Consider the following 23,939-nt stretch of genomic DNA (forward strand, 5'->3'; position numbering starts at 1 on the left):
ATCAACCAGAAAGCTAGAAGCATTTCCTGAGAACTATGCTTATAACCAAGAAACTTTAGTTGTGAATAAGTTCTATATTCAATTTTGGCATACAGTCAAAAATTCAATTTCACATGAAAAGTGGCACACCATCAATGATGATTCTAAATATTAAAGAAGTCCTTCACTGAGCAGGTAAGGGCAGGTATTTGCTGTCTATGTGGTTAAAATAGAGTTCAAAGGATTCTGATTCCACTAGGCCACCTATACCAACAACTTGCTAGGCTGACTGGGGATTGACTAAATGAGACATGTGACACCTAGCTGTTAGGAATGGACTTAAATTAAAAGTACACAGTCAGATTTAGTTGACACCCCTTGATTGGCATCTTGGCAAAGGTCAAGATCTGAATGGGTTCTAGGCAATGAGCATTATTACTGTCTTAGTGATGGCTCCTGAAAAACTATGAATAAGGCATAGAGTGACCACTGTCAAAGGCACTTGTTCTAGTTTGCTAATGCTGCAGAATGCAAAATACCAGAGATGGACTGGCTTTTATAAAAAGGGGGTTTATTTGGCTATACAGTTACAGTCTTAAAGCCATAAAGTGTCCAAGGTAACACATCAGTAATCAGGTACCTTCACTGGAGGATGGCAAATGGCGTCCGGAAAACCTCTGTTAGCTAGGAAGGCATGTGGCTGGCGTCTGCTCCAAAGTTCTGGTTTCAAAATGGCTTTCTCCCAGGACGTTCCTCTCTAGCAAGCTTGCTCTTCTTCAAAACGTCACTCACAGCTGCACTCCTTCAGTCTCTTTGAGTCAGCACATTTATATGGCTCCACTGATCAAGGCCCACCCTGAATGGGTGGGGCCACGCCTCCATGGAAATATCCCATCAGTTATCATCTACAGTTGGGTGGGGCGTTTCTCTGAATCCAAACATTCCAACTTAATCCCCACTATTATGTCTGCCCCACAAGATTGCATCAAAGAATATGGCTTTTTCTGGGGGACATAATACATTCAAACCGGCACAGCACTGTACATAAGTAACACGAATTTAATTTTTAAAAGATATCAGAAGTTCTTAGAAAAGTCTTGCTATATAGTATAAATGTTAATAGGAAGCTTTAGAAAGATTTCTCTGTAAGGTGTTGGTTTCTCATTCCTTATGATACCTTCTTTTCGGATTCTTCAGCCATAGATCTGGCTCACTGTTTATTTAAATTATCTGTATTCAAGAATACAAGATCTTTGTCAAGCAATCCCTCCCCCCTCCAACACCAGAGGTTTGTTCAGCAATCAGAAACACCATTCTTTTGTATTGATCTACCATATGTATCTTCTGGCATCAAATCACTTAAACAACACAAGACGGAATTGCAATTATTTTCCTATGGAAAGGGCATTGAGCTAGGAGTCAAAAGAAAAAAGAATTCAAGCTGTGTGACCATAGGCAAGACCTGGGCTTCAAATTTCTTTGCCCTTTTCTAAGGTCCCTTCTAGATCAAAATTCTATGATTCTAAATCTCTAGGTTAGACATAGGCTGAATGTAGGCAGAAGCTTCTAGTTATCATCATTCTTTGAAATGGGCAACGTATCTCATATGTGTAAGAACTCGGGGGAAAAGGCATGGTTTGCTGCTGCTGGAATGGCCCCTCTCTTGATATAGCATAGGGCATTTTTGGATAAGAGAGGAGTATTTGCTACAAACCACTGGAGTTAATATCTTGGTGGCTATTAGTAAATCCCCTTCTCTTCTGTCCCTAAGAAATTAATAACCAGGATTTTCCTGTATGTTCTCACCCCCGTCCCTTCTCACCCCATCTCATCTTTGATGATAAAAAAAATTATTAAGTGTAAACCATAAAGCAGCTACATTATCTTTTGTACATTTTTCTTACTGCAGTTCCTGCCCACATGCAGAAACATATTTATGCATTTTCAAACGATCTATTAGATTTGTTTGATGCTTTGGGCTAATACTTTAGTTAACCAGCAAACAAAGCCCACCTTTTACCAAAAAGATTGGTAAACAGATTGGCAGATGTGATTTGGCTGTCCAAATCTTAGCCAAGGACAATTCTGTATTTTATGCATGATTTTTCTGTAAAACTACAACTTCTCTTGTAAAAAAAATCTGTTTTATTTTTTGAATCTATTGTAAATGGAATTGTTTTCATAATTGTGTTGAGATATATCCAGAATTTATTGCATTAAACATAACTGATTCAGGCAATTGTTCTGCAAGAAAATAGGGCATACAGTTGGTTCTGTGAAAATCTATAGTTACAAAGACCTTGTTCATTTGTAAGTTTCCCCTCATACTCCTGTTGCAGTATAATAAAATTAGACAACAGCAACTGAAGAAGTTAAATTAGGAACATTTCCCCATAAGCAATAAAGTATCAAATGTTTAAAAAAAAAAAAAAAAGCCAAGTAGTCTAAGTATACAGGCCTTTCAAAGATTCACTCTGTTAAATAAGATGTTAACTATTAATACTAAATAGGCTTCTTTCAAAGTGTGCTGACACCCCTCAGTTTGGGATGGCTCTATCTAAATGATTCTCCATCTGGCCATTTGCAATGGAGTGGATTCTGAAAGAGCCTTAGCATAATTCTTTTACAATTCCCATCTAACTAACTTACAAGTTGTCAAATTAGACCCTGTTAGGTTATGTAGCCAACTGTCAAACTTACAAAAAGTCTACCCAGCTTTGGCAGAATTCCTCTGGTATTTGGGTGCCATTCTAGAGAGGGTTACAGTCTGATCTATTAAATGTGCACTGGCATTGATCCTTCTACCTGACAACATATTGCATCCACCAGATACACCTTGCCCCAAATCCAGTAACTGCCCACCTGGAGAAGGTTAAGTATATTACTCAAAGCTATCTTCTTTACTTGGTTTCTTTTTTAAAGGAAGACGAGGCATCATTCCAAAAAGAATTTCTTCTTTAGAAACAAACTGTGAATAATTATCCAAGCCTATATGAGAAACAGAGAGCTTCTACCACCCATATTACAATTGGGCTGAATGTCTTATATGACGTTTAACTGTTGCATGATATTTAACTGCTTGATGACCTATACAATTCCCAACTGTCTTCTACTCCAAAAAAGATGACTGATATAACATCACAAAGGCCCAAATGGGACCCCAACTATCAGTGATGTTTCTAGATTATTTTTGTCTTTTTTTTTTTTTTTGGTCAATAAATTTATCATTCCTATAAATAGATTAGCTATAAAAGTGAATATGGATTTAAAAATTTTACATGCTCTTTGTAAGGATTTAAAACTGAAAACTATCAGTCTTTATAGATTCTGGGTTTAACTTTGCTTCATGGTTCGTTAAATCTAAGAAAGAATGTCCATCCAGCAATATTCTAAATTTAAATGCACTTCTCTCTCCCTTCCTGAACAGCTGTTTTACTGATTAAATAGTTGAGAGGGAAACAGGAGAGTTTTCATATTGTAGAAAAAGGGAGAGAGGAACTAGGCAACAAGCGCTGCTATTTAATTCTAGGAGGCCCTAGAAGAGCAATTAAGACAGGTGAGAACCCAGTTACCTATGCATAACAGATATTCACATCTCTCTCTCTGATTTACTTCTAAGAGAGGCTGCTGTATTGGGGATTAATTCTATGGGAGGAAGATGATACTATCTTTTCAAAATTAAAATTTGGGGATAAGTCTAGTACTTCACAAAAAAATTAGTGTCATATCAAATTCTTTAATTTCACCTTTTAGTCTTGTGTTTTTTCTTGATGATTTATACTGAGAGCTTAACAGAATGTCATGTAATATTTCACACAATTTGACTTCAGAGTTATATATATGTTTAAATAATACAATTGCTGAACTCCTGTTACATTAAGGTTCGTGGGATCTGGGGTGATTAGAGATATGGCTCAGCTAAGTTTCAGCAATCAGTCTCTATAATTTAGTCAGTAAGTCTTCAAATAATTGCCTATACTGAAAAACAGCTTAATTTTTTAAAGTGTAAAAATGTTTATTTGACCAAAGCTTCAGGGTGTGGATTTTCTTACTGATCACAGGATTTCAAAGAAATAACAATGGTGAGGATTGGAACTCTGTATTATATTGGTGATACAGAAGGTTTCAAATTAGAAGCATCAGCACTGAAATTCAAATTCAAGCATCTTTTTTTTTTTTGGAGATAGAGATGTGAGAGTATTTGTCTTGCTTAATATGGATCAAGAAACATTAATTTTTTAATTTTCATTTATCAGCCACAATATAAAGAAGGAAAACACTTATAGAAACAACAAAAAACCCCCACAAAAACAAAACTCCTTTAAACCACTACATTAAAAACAAAGTTGAACAGAACTATACAAAATAAGAAACACTGTCAATTAAATTAAAAGTAACATTAAACTTCTATACTTACAAATCAAACAGGACTGTTAGCATAATAAAGCTAACATATCACACAGGAAGACAAAAACATCAAGTACTGAAATACTATTTTGCCTCAATGCTCCTTATTTTGGCCAAGGAAATCACCATGCTGAACCAGCTGGTTTCTTTTTACCCCTCCCTTCCCTCATACTTCCATCCTTTTCATACTGGGGTACCAATGTAGGAAACTCCGGGATGTGGCTAACCGTGCGGCAGCTCCTAAGGCAGCAGTGGCTGTACTTCGAAGAATGTAGAATTTCTGAGAAATCTGGTGTTCAGGAGACAAAATCAATGAGATCTGGTCCATGGTTCCTTGATGCTTGTCTTTGAACACTGTAATAGCCTCGCTACTAGAAAAATCTTCCTTCTTAAGGCTTCCTGGAGAGCTTTCCACTGAAAAAGAAAGAAAACACAGGAGTCTTCTCAAGGGGTTCAAAGACAGTACTTGACAAGGCGGGGGGAGGTGGTCCAAGATGGCAGATCAGGAGAGAGCAAAATTCCCCTTCATGAAAAATGCTAGACAAAGGACAGAAAGTGCTCCAGAACAGCAGTTCCATGGTTCCAGGGACTTCTATGCCACACCCATAGTGAGTGTGAACTTGGAGAAACCAAGTGTTTAAGATGGGTGAGTGCTGGGTCCAGAATGCTGCTGGGAACAGGCGGCTGGAGCCAGCAGACAGCATGGAGGGGAGTAGCCATCCACACCCTGGGCACCCTCTTCGGTACCTGGCGTGGGTGATAACTGTTCAAAGAGCTGGGGCCAACAGCTCCTGTGCCAGGGACTGGCCACTGGAGCAGGCAGACAAGTGTGGAAGGGGATAGCTTTGCATAACCCTTGCAGCCATCTCTGCAGCTGGCTGGGAGACAACCCTTCACAGCTCTGCTGCCGGCTGAGAGCTTCCTTGAGGGAATTCGGGATTTGGCAGGCTTGGGACAGCACTCACTCCTCCTTCACAGAAGCCCACGGTGTTCACAGGCTAGAGTCAGGGCTGCCACATGGAAGTGCCAGGAGCTCTGCCCCAATCCAAGGGACTCGTGGGGGCATGGCAGAGAGAGTCTGTGGGGCATTTGAGCTGCAAGGTGAGACACGCAGCTCTGCAGCCCTAGAGAATGGCTGGGACCACTGTGTCCTGGTGTGGATTTCCTGCCAAACCCCACCCCCTCACCCCTGCTTCCCCCAGGGCTGGCAGTCCCCAGTGCACACAGAAAATTGGTGCATTGATTGGACTTCCACATGGTTGGGATCCCCACTCAGTGCACAGACAAAGTTGAGGAGAACTGGCTTGAGGGTAAGAAGTGGCTCAGGAGCGCCATCTGCAGGTAGGTCAGGGAAAGTGCACCAAGCTGTAGCTCTGCCAATTTATAGATAAATGTTCAAATAATCCTGCATATCCTAGAAGAACACTATCAAGATAAGTAAATGCCAAGAGGCCAAAAACAACAGAAAATTATATAGCATAAAAGAAACCAGAAGATATGGATAACCCAAACGTCCAAATTAAAAAGGCAGAGGACACACAGAACTTGGAACAATTAATGAAAGAAATACACACAAATATCAATATATAAAGGACATGAAGAAGACCCTAGAAGAGCATAAAGAAGAATTTGCAAGAGTAAATTAAAAAAAAAACAACAGAGCTTATGAAAATAAAAATACTGTTTGTCAAATTAAAAATATTCTGGAGACATATAACACCAGATTTGAAGAGGTAAAGGACCAAATTAGCAAACTCAAGGGATTGGTGATGGAAAGTGAAAGCACAAAAAGAACCAATGGGGAAAAAAATAGAAAAACTGGAAATAGATCTCAGGGAAATGTAAGACACGAAATGCACAAATATAAATCATGGCGTTCCAGGAGAATCTAAGATGGCGGCTAGGTGAGACAGGGCAAAAAAACACCTCCATGAAAAATACTAGATAAAAACCAGAAAGTGACCCAGAACACCAGTTTCAGCGATGCACCAGCTGGACAAGGTCTGCTAAAACCACAGGGACTGTGCACTTGGTGAAACCGGGAGTCTGCACTCTGAAACGAGTGAGCGAGCCGGCTGAAAGTCCCATGGCCACGCTGCAGTGTGGGGAAACTGGGGGTTGGCGTTTGGAGACGGACTAGTTCTTTTCAAAAAAAAAAAAAAACCCAGGAGTGGCTGCAGTTACGATGGTGAGAACCGCGCAGTGAAGCACGGCAGGAGCGGGCTGTGCCAACCTCTTGGTGTCTGGCATGGAGGATAGCCTGCTGCTGATTCCCTCAGGGCCAGGGGGTGCAGAGGGGAGAGCCAAAAGGAGAAAGAAATCGCACTGCTTGCAATAGGTTCCACGGCAGGCTGGAGACACACCTGCCTGGGACCGTACCCATAGCCCAGAGCCGCTCCAGGAAACCCAGTGTGTCGGGGAGTGTATCCCCCAGTACTGTGCACACACCACAGTATCGGCTGTGGACAGTGGCCTTGGGTGCATACACAGCTAGTTGTCCTGGAACTGGGAAGGTGGAGCTGTGCAAAAAGGGGGCGGGTGGGTTGAGATGCCCCATTCAGCCATGTTTGCATCAGGCTGGGAGCACCCCTGCATGGCCCGGCAGCCCGGGGCTTCCCTTGAGGGACAGCGTGCACTTGTGACATGGCACAGCATTCCCTCAGCAGAGGTCCTGGAGGATCACAGCTGAGAAGGGGACCCACTCGGAAACCCAGGGATGCTACGTCAATGCTGGGGACTTGTGGGTTAGCGGCAGAGAAAATCTGGGGCAAAACTGAAATGAAGGCTTAGACTCTTGCAACAGCCTTAAATCTCCGGGAACACCTGGGAGGTTTGATTATTAAAGCTGCCCTGCCTCCCTAACCACACAGACACACGCCCCACATTCAGGGCGGACAGCTCCAACAACACACCCAAACTGAGTTCACCAATTGAACCCCACAAGAATCATTTCCCCACACACCACAAAGACAAAGTTGAAGAGAACTGACTTGAGGGGAATAGGTGACTTGCAGACGCCATCTGCTGGTTAGAGAAAGTGTACGCCACCAAGTTGTGGATCTGAAAAATTAGATTGGTATTTTTTACAACTTGAGGAACCCTATCAAGCAAAGCAAATGCCAAGAGGCCAAAAACAACAGAAAATCTTAAAGCATATGGTAAAACCAGATGATGTGGAGAACACAATCCCAAACACCCAAATCAAAATATCAGAAGAGACACAGTACTTGGCGCAATCAAAGGACTACAATCAAAGAACGAGAGCATGGCACAGGATATAAAAGACATGAAGAAGAACATGGCACAGGATATAAACAACATAAAAAAGACCCTAGAAGAGCATAAAGAAGAAATTGCAAGGGTAAATAAAAAAATAGAAGATGTTATGGAAATAAAAGAAACTGTTGGCCAAATTAAAAAGACTCTGGATACTCATAATACAAGATTAAAGGAAGTTGAACAATGACTCAGTGTCCTAGAGGACCACAGAACAGAACATAAAAGAACAAAAGAAAGGAGAAAAAATCAAATTGGATCTCAGGGATATGACAGATAAAACATCCAAATTTAAGACTCACTGGTGTCCCAGAAGGGGAAGAGAAGGGTAAAAAACAAATTGTTGGGGAAAACTTCCCCAACCTTCTACACAATATAAACACACAAAGCATAAATGCCCAGCAAACTCCAAATAGAATAAATCCGAATAAACTCACTCCAAGATGTATTCTGATCAGACTGTCAAATACTGAAGGAGCAAGTTCTGAAAGCAGCAAGAGAAAAGCAATTCACCACATACAAAGGAAACAACATAAGACTAAGTTGTGACTACTCAGTGGCCACCATGGAGGTGAGAAGGCAGTGGCATGACATATTTAAAATTCTGAGAGAGAAAAATTTCCAACCAAGAATACTTTATCCAGCAAAACTCTCCTTCAAATTTGAGGGAGAGCTTAAATTTTTCACAAACAAATGCTGAGAGATTTTGCCAATAAAAGACCTGCCTTACTTCAGATACTAAAGGGAACCCTACCGACAAGAGAAACAAAGAAAGGAGAGATATAGAGAATTGTAACAGACATATATAGAACATTACATCCCAGGTCACTGGGACACACATTCTTCTCTAGTGATCACAGATCTTTCTCCAGAATAGATCATATGCTGGGACATAAAACAAGCCTCAGTAAATTAAACAAAACAAAACAAAACAAAACAATTGAATATATTCAAAGCACATTCTCTGACCACAGTGGAATACAAATAGAAGTCAATAATTTTTGAACTGTAACTCCACTATTTACTTCCTACATGATATAAAATACACAAACTCTAATGACAAATCAGTAGTTTTGGACTCAATGTAAAATATGTAATTTTTGAGAAGAACTATATAAAGGTGGGGGAATGGAGGAGTATAGGAACATAGTTTATGTGTCCTATTGAAGTGAAGGTGGCATCAAAGAAAAACAAGATTGTTATGGATTTAAGAGGTTAATTTTAAGCCCCACAGTAAACACAAAGAAATTATCAGAGAATATGACCATAGAGATGAAAAGTAAGAGTATGGGTTATGAGAAGTGGGGGACGGGGCAATGGGGAGTTAAGAAATGAGTGTAGGGTTGCTGTTTGAGGTGAAGGGAAATTTCTAATAATGGATGGTGGGAAAGAGCATTACAACATTCTAAATGTGACTAATCCCACTAATGGAAGGCTAGGGAGGGGGTGGAATGGGAAGATTTAGGCTGTATATATGTTTCCACAACTGAGAAAAAAAAATAGTCTAAATAGATGACAATTGAATGCCAAGGATGACCCTGGATGGGATCTGAGGATGGAGGATGCGAAGTTCAAAGGGACACAGTTGAGACATAAGAAAAAAAAAAAAAGGAAATATAGAATGTAAGCTTTGTATCAACGTTGAATTTCTTGAACTTCTTAGCTGCGCTTAATGGGACTGCATAAAAGAATGTTCTTGTTCATGGGAGTTGTATATGTAAATTATACTGTTTGTTCAGGGATGTGTGCAGCTTGCTCTCATGTTCAGAAGACAGAGCAATACATGATGGATGACAGGGAGGGAGGGAGGGAGGGAAACAGAAATGGCAGTGTGACAGCATGTTAAATTTGGTGGATCGGGGTATGGGGGAGGGGGGTCAGGGTATGCTGGAGTTCTGTGTATGGGGTTTGTATTGTTTTTGCAATTGTTCCTATAACTGAATTTATTTCAAAATAAAATTAAAAAAAATTATGGCATTCTAGAAGAGAAAGAGAAGAGTAAAGGGCTAGGAAAAGTATTCAAAGACATTATTGGGGAAAACTGCTCAACCCTTCTAAATGACATAAATATGCAAATCAGAGATAACCAATGAACTCCAAATACAGTAAATCCAAATAAACCCACTCTGAGACATACTCTGATCAGACTGTCAAACGCTGAAGAGAAGCAGAGAGTGCTGAAAGCAGCAAGAGAGAAGCAATTCACAACATACAAGGGAAACAACACGATTAAGTATTAACTAGTCGGTGGGCACAATGGAGGTGAGAAGGCAGTGGTATGACATATTTAAAATTCTGAAAGAGAAAAACTGCCTGCTGAGAATTCTCTTTCCAGCAAAGCTCTCCTTCAAAATTTAGGGAGAGCTTAAAATTTTCACAAACAAATGCTGAGAGAATTTGTTAACAAGAGACCTGCTCTACAAGAAATACTAAAGAGAACACTACTGGCTGAGAAAAAATAGAAAAGAGAGAAAGATCTGGAGAAGGGCACAGAACTGAGGAGTTTTAGTAAGGTACCTTAAAGGAAATAAAGACAGACAGGGGAAAAATACATCTGACAAGTAAAAACCAAAGGATAAGATGGCTGATTCAAGAACTGCCTTCACAGTAATAACACTGAATGTGAATGGATTAAAGTCCCCAATTAAAAGATATAGAATGGCAGAATGGATTAAAAAAATATGATCAATATGCTGTTTACAAGAGACTCATCATAGACCAGCAACACAAAGAGACTGAAAGTGAAAAGATGGAAAAAATATCCCATGCAAGCTACAGTCAAAAGAAGGCAGGGCTAGCAATACTAATTTTAGATAAAATAGACTTTAAATGCAAGGATGTCATAAGAGACAAAGAAGGACACTATATACTAATAAAAGGGACAAATCACCAAGAAGAAATAACAATCATAAATGTTTATGCACCCAATCAAGGTGCTCCAAAGTACATGAGACAAACATTGGCAAAACTGAAGGAAGCAATAGATATTTCCACAATAATTGTGGGAGACTTCAATACATCACTCTCACCTATAGATAGATCAACTATACAGAGGACCAATAAGGAAACTGAGAACATAAACAATGTGATAAACGAATTAGACTTAATAGACATATATAGAGCATTACATCCCAAATTATGATGATATACATTCTTCTCTTGTGCTCATGGAAGTTTCTCCAGAACAGATCATATGCTGGGGCATAAAACAAGCCTCCATAAATTTAAAAAGATTGAAATTATTCAAAGCATATTCTCTGACCACAATGGAATGCAACTAGAAGTCAATAACCATCAAAGATCTAGAACATTCACAAGTATCTGGAGGTAAAACAACATGCTCCTAAACAATGAGTAGGTCAAAGAAAAAACTGCAAGAGAAATTGCTAAATATCTAGAGACGAATGAAAACGAGAACACAATATATCAAAACTTATGGGAGGCTGCGAAGGCAGTATTGAGGAAATTTAGAGCTGTAAATGCGTATCTTAAAAAGGAAGAAATAGCTAAAATCAAGGAACTAATGGAACAACTGAAGAAGCTAGAAAACAATCAGCAAACTAATCCTAAAGCAAGCAGAAGAAACGAAATAACACCAAGATCGACAAACCCTTAGCTAGACTGATAAAGTCAGAGAGAACACCCAAATAAACAAAATAATAAATGAGAGGGGGGAAATCACTGCAGATCCTGAAGAAATTTTAAAAATCACAACAGGATACTATGAACAACTGTACACCAATGAACTAGATAATTTAGAGGAAATGAATAATTTCCTGGAAACACATGAACAACCTAAACTGACCAGAGAATAGAAGACCTCAACAAAACCATCACAAGCCAAGACATCCAATAAATCATCAAAAAGCTTCCTACAAACAAAAGCCCAGGGTCAGATGGCTTCACAGGGGAATTCTACCAAACTTTACAAAAAGAACTGACACCAATCCTACTTAAAGTCTTTAAAAAAAATTGAAGAAAATGGAACATTACCTAACTCATTTTATGAAGCCAACATCACTCTAATACCAAAACCAGATAAAGATGCTACAAGAAAGGAAAACTACAGGCCAATTTCCCTAGTGTATATGGATGCAAAAATTCTGAACAAAATACTTGCAAAGAGAACCCAAAGACACATTAAAAAAAAATCATATACCATGACCAAGTGGGGTTCATCCCAGGCATGCAATGGTGGTTCAACATAAGAAAATCAATCAATGTAATACAACACATTAACAAATCGAAAGGGTAAAATCAAATGATCATCTCAATAGATGCTGAAAAAGCATTCAACAAAATTCAGCATCCTTTTTGATAAAAACACTTCAAAAGGTAGGAACTGAAGGAAACTTCCTTCATATGATAAAGGGCATATACGAAAAACCCACAGCCAGCATAGTACTCAATGGTGAGAGACTGAAAGCCTGCTCTGTAAGATCAGGAATGACACAAGAATGCCTGCTGTCACCACTATTATTCAACATTAAATAAATTCAACTATTATTCAAATTCACTAGGGAGATTGGCCTGTAGTTTTCCTTTCTTGTAGCATCTTTATCTGATTTTGGTATTAGAGTGATGTTGGCTTCATAAAATGAGTTAGGTAGTGTTCCATTTTCTTCAATTTTTTTAAAGACTTTAAGTAGGATTGGTGTCAGTTCTTTTTGTAAAGTTTGGTAGAATTCCCCTGTGAAGCCATCTGACCCTGGGCTTTTGTTTGTAGGAAGCTTTTTGATGACTTATTGGATGTCTTTGCTTGTGATGGGTTTGTTGAGGTCTTCTATTCTCTAGAAGAAGTTCTAGCCAGAGCAATCAGGCATGACAAGGAAATAAAAGGCATCCAAATTGGAAAGGAAGAAGTAAAACTGCCATTATTTGCAGATGATATATCTTATATTTGGAAAATCCTGAGAAATCAATGACACAGCTAATAAACAATTTCAACAAAGTAGCGGGAAACAAGATTAATGCACATAAGTCAGTAATGCTCCTATACATTTGAAATGACCTAACTGAAGAGACACTCAAGAAAAAGATTCCATTCTCAATAGCAACTAAAAAAAATCAAGTACCTAGGAATAAACTTAACCAAGGATGTAAAAGATGTCTACACCAAAAATTACATAACTTTACTAAAAGAAATAAAAGGGGATCTAAAGAGATGGAAAGTTATTCTGTGTTCATGGATAGGAAGGCAAAACATGGTTAAGATGTCAGTCAATCCTACCCAAAGTGATCTACATATTCAATGCAATTCCAACCAAATTCCAACAACCTACTTTGCAGACTTGGAAAAGCTAGTTATCAAATTTATTTGGAAGGGAAAGATGCCCTGAATTGCTAAAAACATTCTCTAAAAGAAAAATGAAGTGGGAGAACTTACACTGCCTGACTTTGAAGCTTATAATAAAGCCACAGTAGTCAAAACAGTATGGTATTGGCACAAAGATAGACATACTGATCAATGGAATTGAATTGAGAATTTGGAAATACACCCCCAGATCTACGGTTGACTAATTTTTGATAAGGCCCCCAAATCCACTGAACTGGGACAGAACAGTCTCTTCAACAAATGGGGCTGGGAGAACTGGATAGCCATAACAAAAAGAATGAAAGAGGACCCCCTACCTCACACCACATACAAAAATTAATTCAAAGTGGATCGAAGACCTTAATAAAAAGAAACAGTACCACAAAACTCCTAGAAGATAATGTAGGGAAACATCTTCAAGACCTAGTATTAGGAGGTAGCCTCTTATACCTTACACCCAAAGCACAAGCAATGAAAGAAAAAATACAGATAAATGGGAACTCCTAAAATTAAAGGCTTCTGTATCTCAAAGGAATCTGTCAAACAGGTGAAGAGGCAGCCATTTCAAGGGGAAAAAATATCTGGAAACCATGTATCTGATAAAAGACTGATATCTTGCATATATAAAGAAATCCTACAACTCAATGACAATAGTATAAACAACCCAATTATAAAATGGGCAAAATATATAAAAAGACATTTTTCTGAAGAAGGAATACAAATGGCTAAAAAAAACACATAAAAAATGTTCATCTTCACTAGCTATAAGGAGATGCAAATGAAGACTACAATGAGATATTACCTGACACCAATAAGAATGGCTGCCATTAAGCAAACAGGAAACTACAAATGCTAGAGAGAATGTGTAGAATTTGGAACTCTTACTCATTGCTGCTGGAACTGTATAATGTTACAGCCACTCTGGAAGACAGTTTGGCTGTTACTCAGAAAACTAGATATCGAATTACTGTACAATCCAGCAATTTCACTTCTTGATATATATACCTGGAAAATCTGAAAGCAGGGACACAAGCAGATATTTGCACACTGGTGTTCACAGTGGTATTTTTCACAATTGCCAAGAGATGGAAACAATCTAAATCTCCTTCAACAGATGAGTAGATAAAATGTGGTTTATACATACACACACACACACACACACACAATGGAATACTACACAGCAGTAAGAAGGAACGAGGTTGGGAAACATATGACAACATGGATGAACCCTGAAGACATAATTCTGAGCAAAATAAGCCAGACAAAAAGGAGAGATACTGTTTGTTACCACTAATGTGAAAAATGTAAAATAAGTGTCTTATAATGTAGAATATAAGGGACCTAGAGATAGTTGGAAGCTAGTGAAGGGGCAATGATAATCTAGTATGTACAGATATGATAATGAGGGTGATCTTAATGGTATGGGAATGGTCAGGTGTGACTAAGGTTCGTTAATGGGTGTGCCAGTTTGGATGTATTATGTCCCCCAAAACGCCATGTTCTTTAATGCAATCTTGTGGGGGACAACATATGAGTGTTGATTAGGTTGGAATCTTTGGATTAGGCTATTTCCATGGAGATGTAACCCACCCAACTGTGGGTAATACCTTTGATTAGATTATTTCCATGGAGGTATGGCCCCACCCATTCAATGTGGGTCTTGACTTAAGCTCAGACAGAAGGAGCTCACAGCCGCAACCATTGGATAACATGAAGAACAGCAACATATGTGTATGGGAGTTCCAGAAGAAGAGGAGAAGGAAAAAGATGCAGAAAGAGTATATGAGGAAATAATGGCTGAAAAATTTCCAAATGTGACATGCATATGCATATCCAAGAAGTGCAACAAAGTGCAAACAGGATAAACCCTAGTAGACCTACTCCAAGGCATATATTAATCAACATGTTTAATACCAAAGATAAAGATAGATTTCTGAAAGCAACAAGAGAAAAGGGATTCATCACATACAAGGGAGCCTCAATAAGACAAAGTTCTGATTTCTCATCAGAGACCATGGAGGCTAGAAGGCAGTGGTATGACATATTTAAGATACTGAAACGGAAAAAAAACTACCTCTATATCCAGTAAAAATGTCCTTTAAAAATGAGGGAGAGTTGAAGACTTTTAGGGCCAAGAAATCTGCCCTATGAGAAATGCTAAAGGGAGCTCTGAAGGTTGAGAGGAAAGGATGGGAGACAGTAGATTGGAGCAGTATGAAGAAATGAAGATTTCTTGTAAAGGTAACTACATGGGGAAATGCAAAACCCAGTAGTATAGTGTCCTCAGTATGAAACTTTATTTCTTATAAGATTTAGACTGCAATTGAGTAAGAAATAATCATATTTCCATGTTATGGATACACAAAAGATAAAGATGTTATGTGTGATGAAGACAACATACAGAGGGAAAGCAGAGGGGTATAGGATCAGAGACTGTATATGCTACTGAAGTCAACTGGTATATATTTGAACTAGCAGGTTACAGGCTTATACCATTTAATACAAACCCTAGGGTAACCACAAAGAAAGTATTAAAAATATACACAGAAATGGAAATGAGAAAGGGATCAATTAGTCACATCACAAAAGATCAACTATACAAAAAGAAGGCTGCAATAAAAGGAAAAGAGAGAAAGAAAAGATTAGTTATATAAGAAAAAGAGGACAAAATGGCTGAAATAAGTCCAACCTTACTAGTACCTTATACTGAATACAAATAGATTAAACTCCAATTGAAAGACAAATAATGGCAGAATGGATTAAAAAAAAGAATGATCCAACTATATGTCATTTACAAGAGACTTACCCTGGACCCAAAGACACAAATAGGGTAAAAATGAAATGATGGGGAAAAAGAATCCATGCAAGTAGAAAGCAAGAGAGCTGGGGTAGCTATACTAGTATTGGACAAAAGATACTTTAAGTCAAAACCTGTTATAAGATACAAAGAAGGACATTATATACAAATAAAAGTTTCAATAAACCAAGAAGAAATAACAATCGTAAACATTTAGGCACCTAAGCACATTGCCCCAAAATATGAGACAAACACAAAACAGAAGGGAGAAAAAGACATCTCTACAATAATATTTGGAGATTTCAATATACCACTTTCATCAAGAATAGAACAGCTAGGCAGAGATCAATAAGGAAATGGAGAACTAGAACAATATTATAAATGAATTAGACCTAACACACATATACAGAACACCACACCCCAAAACAGCAGAATACACATTCTTCTGAAGTGCATATGGATCCTTCTCCAGGATAAATCATGTTAGGTCACAAAACAAATCTCAAAAATTTTTAAATGACTGAAATTATACAAAGCATTTTTCTCCAACCACAATGGAATGAAGCTAGAACTCAATACTAGGGAGAGCTGAAACATTGTTAAACAGTCAATGAGTCAAAGAAGAAATCACAGGGAATATCAAAATATCTTGAGACAACTGAAAATGAAAACACAACATATAAAATTTTATGAGACCCAGGAACTTCTAGGGAAGATGACAGAGTAGGGAGCTCTGGGACCCAGTCCTTACACCAAACAACTGTTAAACAGGCAGGAACTGTCTGAAACAACTATTTGGAAACTGTACAGTATCCAGGGAAGAACGGGAGGAAGAGACTGATAAATTAAGGCAAATATCTGTAAATTGCTCCCCCCATGCAGAAGTACTGGCACCCATCACCCACTCCATGGCAGATTGCCATGGATTCCAGACCCTAGCTAGCTGCTGGTGACAGTCAGGGACACAAAAATCCTCTTCTCTAAAACAGGCATGCGCATAGCCCATCACTTATCATAGCTTTTGATTAGCGAATTTGGATTGCTGCGTCCCAGCTCTGAGGGCAGCTACTGTTTCAACCTTCCCTGGACAAACACAGCAACAGACATGGTTTCAACCCTCCCTGGCAGGGGAGGAAGCAGTGGAGATTTAAAGATGCAGGGCTTCCTCAGGACCGCAGGGAAAACTTAGCTGAAGAGCTGCATTTGCAGGACAGGCAAGGAAAGCTCAACTTTGGGGAGCCATCAGAGATGTTTTTAGTGCCTTCCTGATCCCCTCCACAGGGCACTTAGGAGCTGGTCTGCATCCCTTTTGTGTGTCCCTGGCCCTGTTTTGGCTGGGAAGACTGAATCGGAAAAGTCCTCTATGGGGTGGCCCTTCTCCCACAATTTGCCCTCTGGGCAAAAGCAGCATGAGACAATGAAAGCAGTATAAAAACCATAGAGGTGGACTGTCTCAGACAAAGGCCTGCTGGCTTCAGATACCCAAGAGAGGGAGGTTTATTCCCAGGAAACAGACGGCACAACCAAACTCCTGGAAACAGGGGAACTCCAAAACAACTAACAAGCAAAACCCCAGGACAAGATAGAGGCCCAGAAAGGGAAAACCCTGTACACTGCATTCGCCTTGGGCAGACCTTCCTGATAGGAGGGCTGAAGCTCAAGAAAATCTCTGCTTATCACCAGCTGGTTACAAACCAGGAAACAGACATCTAGAGTAAATCCCAGAGTTACCATTTTAAAATATTAAAATGTACAGTGTGCAAAAAAGACTACAAGACAAAGAAACAGGAAATGATGGCCCATATAAAGGAGGAGGATAAAAATCCAGAAAACACCGATGAACACAAGAATGTGGACATACTGAATGAAGCTTTTAAAAAACTGATCTTAAAAATGTTTAAGTACAGAGAAAGTACAGAGGAAGAACTATGGGATATCGGGAAAACAAAGAATGAACAATATGAGAGTAAAGAGAGAGAAATTTTTAAAAGGAACCAAACAGAGCTACTGGAGTTTAAGACCACAATAACTGAAATGAAAAAATGCCCAAGAAGGTTTCAAGAGCAAAATGGAGTGGGCAGAAGAAAGAATCAGTGAACCTGAAGACAAGCCACTTGAAATGAGTCAGGCTGAGAAGTAGAAAGAAGAAAGAAATATTATAAGTGAAAATAGCCCAAGGCAGCTATGGGATACCATCAAGCGCACCAATATACACATTATGGGAGTCCCAAAAAGAAAAGAGAGAGAAATGGGAAGAAGGAATAGTCAAAGAAACAATGACAGAGAACTTCCCAAATCTTTGCAATAGATGTGAATATGCACATCGAAGGAGCTCACGGAATACCAAACTGGATAAACATGAAGAAAAATACACCCTGTTGTATACAGATCACACTAATGAATGCAAAGGACATGGGGTGAGTTCTGAGAGCTGCAAGAGAAAAGTAGCATGTTACATGCAAGGGCATCTCAATTAGATTGAGCACAGATTTATCATCAGAAACCACTGAGATGAGAAGACAGTGGGTTGAAATACTTGTGCTGAAAGAAAACTACCTGCCAAGAATTTTATATCTGGCGAAACTCTATTTCAAAATGAGGGAGAGATCAAGACATTCTCAGATAAACAAAAGCTGAAGGAGTTCATCACCACTAGACCTGCTCTACAAGCAGACTGAAAGGAAAGGGCACTAGATAAAGAAAGAAAGACCAATGATAAAGGTAATCATTAGGGTAATTATAAAAGCCAGTAAAATTGTATTGTATTGTTTGGTATGTCACTCCATTTCTTCCTATAGGTGCTAAACTGCAAATGCATAAAAATTAATGATAAATATGTTTTTGGACATACAATGTAGAAAGATATAAGTGGTAACAAGTACAAAAAATGGTAGGGGTACAGAGAGGTATAGGAAAAGTATGTGTGCATGCTATTGAAGCTAAGTTGGTATCAAAGCAAATATGACTGTTATATTTTTAGGATGTTAAGTTTTAACTACAAAGAAAACAGATGAAAAATATATCCAGATAGAAGTGAGAAGGCACTCAATATGGTACAATACAAGAAGGCAAATAAATAGAAAAGTAGGCTTTAATGAAAATGAGGGATTAAAAAGGTACAAAACTTACAAAGGCTAAATAGCAAAATGGCAGAAGAAAGACCTGTATTATCATTATTGACTTTAAATGTAAACGCATTAAACTTTCCAGTCAAAAGGCAAAGATTGGCAAAATGGATAAAAAAGCACAGCCCAACTATATGCTGTCTCCAAGAGACTCACCTTAAAGTCAAGGTTACAAGTAGGCTGAGGGTGAAAGGATGGAAAAAATATTACCATAGTAGTAATAACCAAGAGAGATTGGGTAGCTATACTAACGTAGAATAAAATAAAATAAACTTTAAGTCAAAAACAGTTACAAGGGACAAAGATGGTCTTTACTGATAAAGGGACAATTCAACAGGAAGATGTAACAATTATGAAGATATATGCACCTAACAGCAGAGCTCCACAATATATGAAGCATATACTGACAGTTTTGAAGGGAGAAATTGATGGTTCTACAGTAATTGTAGGAGATTTTAATACACCACTCTCAATAATGGATAGAGAGAGAAACTAAGATGGCAGCTAGGTGAGACAGGGAAAAAAAAACACCTCCGTGAAAAACACTAGATAAAAACCAGAAAGTGACCCAGAATACCGGTTACAGCGATGCGCCAGCTGGACGAGGTCTGCTAGTTCCACAGGGGCCGTATAGTTGGTGAAACCGGGAGTCTGCATTCTGAAATGAGTGAGTAAGCTGGCTGGAAGACCCGCAGCCACGCGGTGGTCTGGGGAAGCCAGGGCTTGGCATTTGGAGACCGACTGGCTCTTTTAATAAAAAAAAAAAAAAAAAAGGGAAAAACCCAGGGGCGGCTGCAGTTGCAATAGTGGGAACCACACAGTAAAACACAGCAAGAGGGGGCTGGGCCGGCCTCTCAGTGTCTGGCCTGGAGGATAGCCTGCTGCAGATACCCTCGGGGCCAGGGGAACGGAGGGGAGAGCTGGAAACAGAAAGAAACCCTGTGGCTAGCAGCTGGCTCCCCGGAGGGCTGGATAAACTCCTGCCTGGGGCTGTGCCCACAGCCCAGAGACCCGCCAGTTGTCCTGGAGCTGGGAAGGAGGAACTGTGCGAGCAGGGGTGTGTTGAGACGCCCCGTTCGGCTGTCTCTGCATTAGGCTGAAAGCGCCCCTGCATGGCCCAGAGCTTCCCTTGAGGGACGGCGTGCACTGGTGACACAGCATGGCATTCCCTCGGCAGAGGTCCTGGAGGATTGCGGCTGGGCGGGGGGACCCACTCGGAGAACGCAGGGACACTACGCCAAGTCCGGTGGTTTGTGGGACAGCGAGAGAGAGGGTCTGGGGCTGAAATGAAATGAAGGCTTAGACTCTTGCGGCAGCCTTGAATCTCCAGGAACCTGGGAGATTTGAATATTAAAACTGCCCTTCTTCCCTGGCCACCCGTACACACGCCCCACATTCAGGGCGGACGGCTCCAATAACACACCCAAACTGAGTTCTCCAACTGAACCCCACAAGAATCATTTCCCCACACAGCGCAGGGACAAGGTGGAGAACTGACTTGAGAGGTACAGGTGACTCACAGACGCCATCTGCTGGTTAGTTAGAGAAAGTGTATGCCACCAAACTGTGTTTCTGAAAAATTAGACTGGTATCTTTTTTTTACAACTTGAAAGAACCCTATCAAGCAAAGCAAATGCCAAGAGGCCAAAAACAACAGAAAATCTTAATGCATATGATAAAACCAGACGATATGGAGAATCCAACTCCAAACACACAAATCAAGATATCAGAAGAGACACAGTACCTGGCACAATTAATCAAAGAACTACAATCGAGGAATGAAAACATGGCAAAGGATTTAAAGGACATCAAGAAGACCATGGCCCAGGATATTTGACATAAAGAAGACCGTAGAAGAGCATAAAGAAGAAATGGCAAGAGTAAATAAAAAAATAGAAGATCTTATGGAAATAAAAGAAACCGCTGGCCAAATTAAAAAGACTCTGGATATTCACAATACAAGACTAGAGGAAGCTGAACAACGTCTCAGTGTCCTAGAAGTCTGCCGAACAGAAAATGAAAGAACAAAAGAAAGAATGGAGAAAAATCGAAAAAATTGAAATGGATCTCAGGGATACGATAGATAAAATAAAACGTCCAAACTTAAGAATCATTGGTGTCCCAAAAGGGGAAGAGAAGGGTAAAGGTCTAGAAAGAGTATTCAAAGAAATTGTTGGGGAAAACTTCCCCAACCTTCTACACAATATAAATACACAAAGCATAAATGCCCAGCAAACTCCAAATAGAATAAATCCAAATAAACCCACTCCGAGACATATTCTGATCAGACTCTCAAATACTGAAGAGAAGGAGCAAGTTCTGAAAGCAGCAGAGAAAAGCAATTGACCACATACAAAGGAAACAACATAAGACTACTCAGCGGCCACCATGGAGGCGAGAAAGCAGTGGCATGACATATTTAAAATTCTGAGAGAGAAAAATTTCCAACCAAGGATACTTTATCCAGCAAAACTCTCCTTCAAATTTGAGGGAGAGCTTAAATTTTTCAGACAAACAAATGCTGAGAGAGTTTCCCAATAAAAGACCTGCCCTACTTCAGATACTAAAGTAAGCCCTACCAACAGAGAAACAAAGAAAGGAGAAAGAGATATAGAGAATTTTAACAGACATATACAGTACCTTACATCCCAAATCACCAGGACACTCATTTTTCTCTAGTGATCACGGATCTTTCTCCAGAAGGGACCATAAGCTGGGACATAAAACAAGCCTCAAGAAATTAAAAAAAAAAAAAAAATTGAATATACTCAAAGCACATTCTCCAACCACAATGGAATACAAATAGAAGTCAATAATTTTTGAACTGTAACTCCACTATTTACTTCCTACATGATATAAAATACACAAACTCTAATGACAAATCAGTGGTTTTGAACTCAATGTAAAATATGTAATTTTAGACAACTATATAAAGTGGGGGAATGGAGGAGTATAGAAACATAGTTTATGTGTCCTATTGAAGTGAAGGTGGTATCAAAGAAAAACAATATTGTTATGGATTTAAGAGGTTAATTTTAAGCCCCACAGTAAACACAAAGAAATTACCAGAGAATATAACCATAGAGATGAAATGTAGAGTTTGGGTTAAGAGAAATGGGGGAAGGGGCAATGGGGAGTTAAGAAATGAGTGTAGTGGAGGCGGGGCAAGATGGCGGCATAGAGAGGAGTGGAAGCTAAGTAGTCCCCCTGGAACAACTACAAAAAACCAGAAACAACTAGTAAATAATCCAGAATAACTGCGGGGGGACAAATGAGACCATCCACTCATCATACACCAACCTGAATTGGGAGGAATGCCCAAGAACACAGCATAAAATCTGTAAGTAAAACCTGCGGATCCAAGTTGTGAGACCCCCTCCCCCATAGCCCGAGCTGCAAAGCCTCATGGTGCCAGAGAGAAGCTCTCTCCCAGCAAGCGAATATAGCTCAGCTGAGCTCCAACTGGGGTTTTAAGTAGCGAGTGTGAACTGCTCACTACAGGTACACATCCCCAAAAAACAGAGGCTTTGGGTGATGACTGACCTTGGAGAGCCGGAGAGTCGCCTTGGACTGGGTCTGAAGGGGACTATCTGTTTCTTTTTAGGCTCAGTGGAGAAAGCCTCAGTCATATTCAGTTTCCAGGGCTGTGACTCAGAGAAGGGTGGAGACAGCACAAGCAGAGAGAGAGACCATTGAAATGCTAATGACCTCCACCTGGGGGGTCTGTCTTCTCTACGAGGAAAGGGGTGGGGCCCTTTCCATTCAGAACCAGACCCAGAGCCTGGGGGAACACGGCCATACCTCCTTATACTCCTTATACCAGTCAAGAATTATAGGCTAACAGGCATCACCTGCTGGGCAGAAAAGCACAGTGACCTGAGGCATCAAAGGGTGGAGCAATTTTCTAAGATACACCCACAGGGAAACCAGATACTGAATCTTTCTTCCCTCTGGGACCTGAGCCTGTTCTGGTCTGGGAAAACCTGATTTGGATAACCAAGGAAGCCATGCCTAGACAACAGAAAATTACAACCTACACTAAGAAAAACAAAGTTATGGCCCAGTCAAAGGAACAAACGTACACTTCAACTGAGATACAGGAATTTAAACAACTAATGCTAAATCAAATCAAAAAGTTTAGAGAAGATATTGCAAAAGAGATAGAGGCTGTAAAGGAAACACTGGGCATATATACAGCAGAAATCAAAAGTTCAAAAAAACAACTAGTAGAATCTATGGAAATGAAAGGCACAACACAAGAGATGAAAGACGCAATGGAAACATACAACAGCAGATCTCAAGAGGCAGAAGAAAACACTCAGGAACTGGAGAACAAAACACCTGAAAGCCTACACACAAAGGAGCAGATGGAGAAAAGAATGAAAAAATATGAGCAACGTCTCTGGGAACTCAAGGATGAAACAAAGTACAATAATGTACGTATCATTGGTGTCCCAGAAGGATAAGAGAAAGGAAAGGGGGCAGAAGCAATAATAGAGGAAATAATTAATGAAAATTTCCCATCTTTTATGAAAGACATAAAATTACAGATCCAAGAAGCGCAGCGTACTCCAAACAGAAGAGATATGAATAGGCCTACGCCAAGACACTTAATAATTAGATTATCAAATGTTACAGACAGAGAGAATCCTGAAAGCAGCAAGAGAAAAGCGATCCATTACATACAAAGGAAGCTTAATAAGACTATGTGCGGATCTCTCAGCAGAAACCATGGAGGCAAGAAGGAAGTGGTGTGATATATTTAAGATACTGAAAGAGAAAAACCGCCAACCAAGAATCCTATATCCAGCAAAGCTGTCCTTCAAATATGAGGGAGAGCTCAAAATATTTTCTGACAAACAGACAATGAGAGACTTTGTGAACAAGACATCTGCCCTACAGGAAATACTAAAGGGAGCACTACAGGGTGATAGAAGACAGGAGTGCGTGGTTTGGAACACAATTTTGGGAGATGGTAGCACAACAATGTAAGTACACTGAGCAAAGGTAACTATGAATACGGTTGAGAGAGGAAGGTGGG

General features: G+C 39.6%; 1 protein-coding gene across 4 annotated transcripts in view; it reads right to left on the reverse strand.

Annotated features, from left to right (window-relative positions):
• Positions 1-4,283: 4,283 nt before the first annotated feature.
• TDRD5 (tudor domain containing 5) overlaps positions 4,284-23,939 on the reverse strand; it is a 122,524-nt gene continuing 102,868 nt past the window's right edge. For all 4 annotated transcript variants that reach the window (XM_037812807.1, XM_037812803.1, XM_037812799.1 and 1 more), the window contains one exon: positions 4,284-4,800. In XM_037812807.1, coding sequence (XP_037668735.1) covers positions 4,553-4,800 — 248 coding nt within the window. In that variant the 3' untranslated portion in view covers positions 4,284-4,552. The remainder of the gene's footprint in view (positions 4,801-23,939) is intronic.

This window comes from Choloepus didactylus, chromosome 2, assembly GCF_015220235.1.
Source record: "Choloepus didactylus isolate mChoDid1 chromosome 2, mChoDid1.pri, whole genome shotgun sequence".
Lineage (NCBI taxonomy): Eukaryota > Metazoa > Chordata > Mammalia > Pilosa > Megalonychidae > Choloepus > Choloepus didactylus.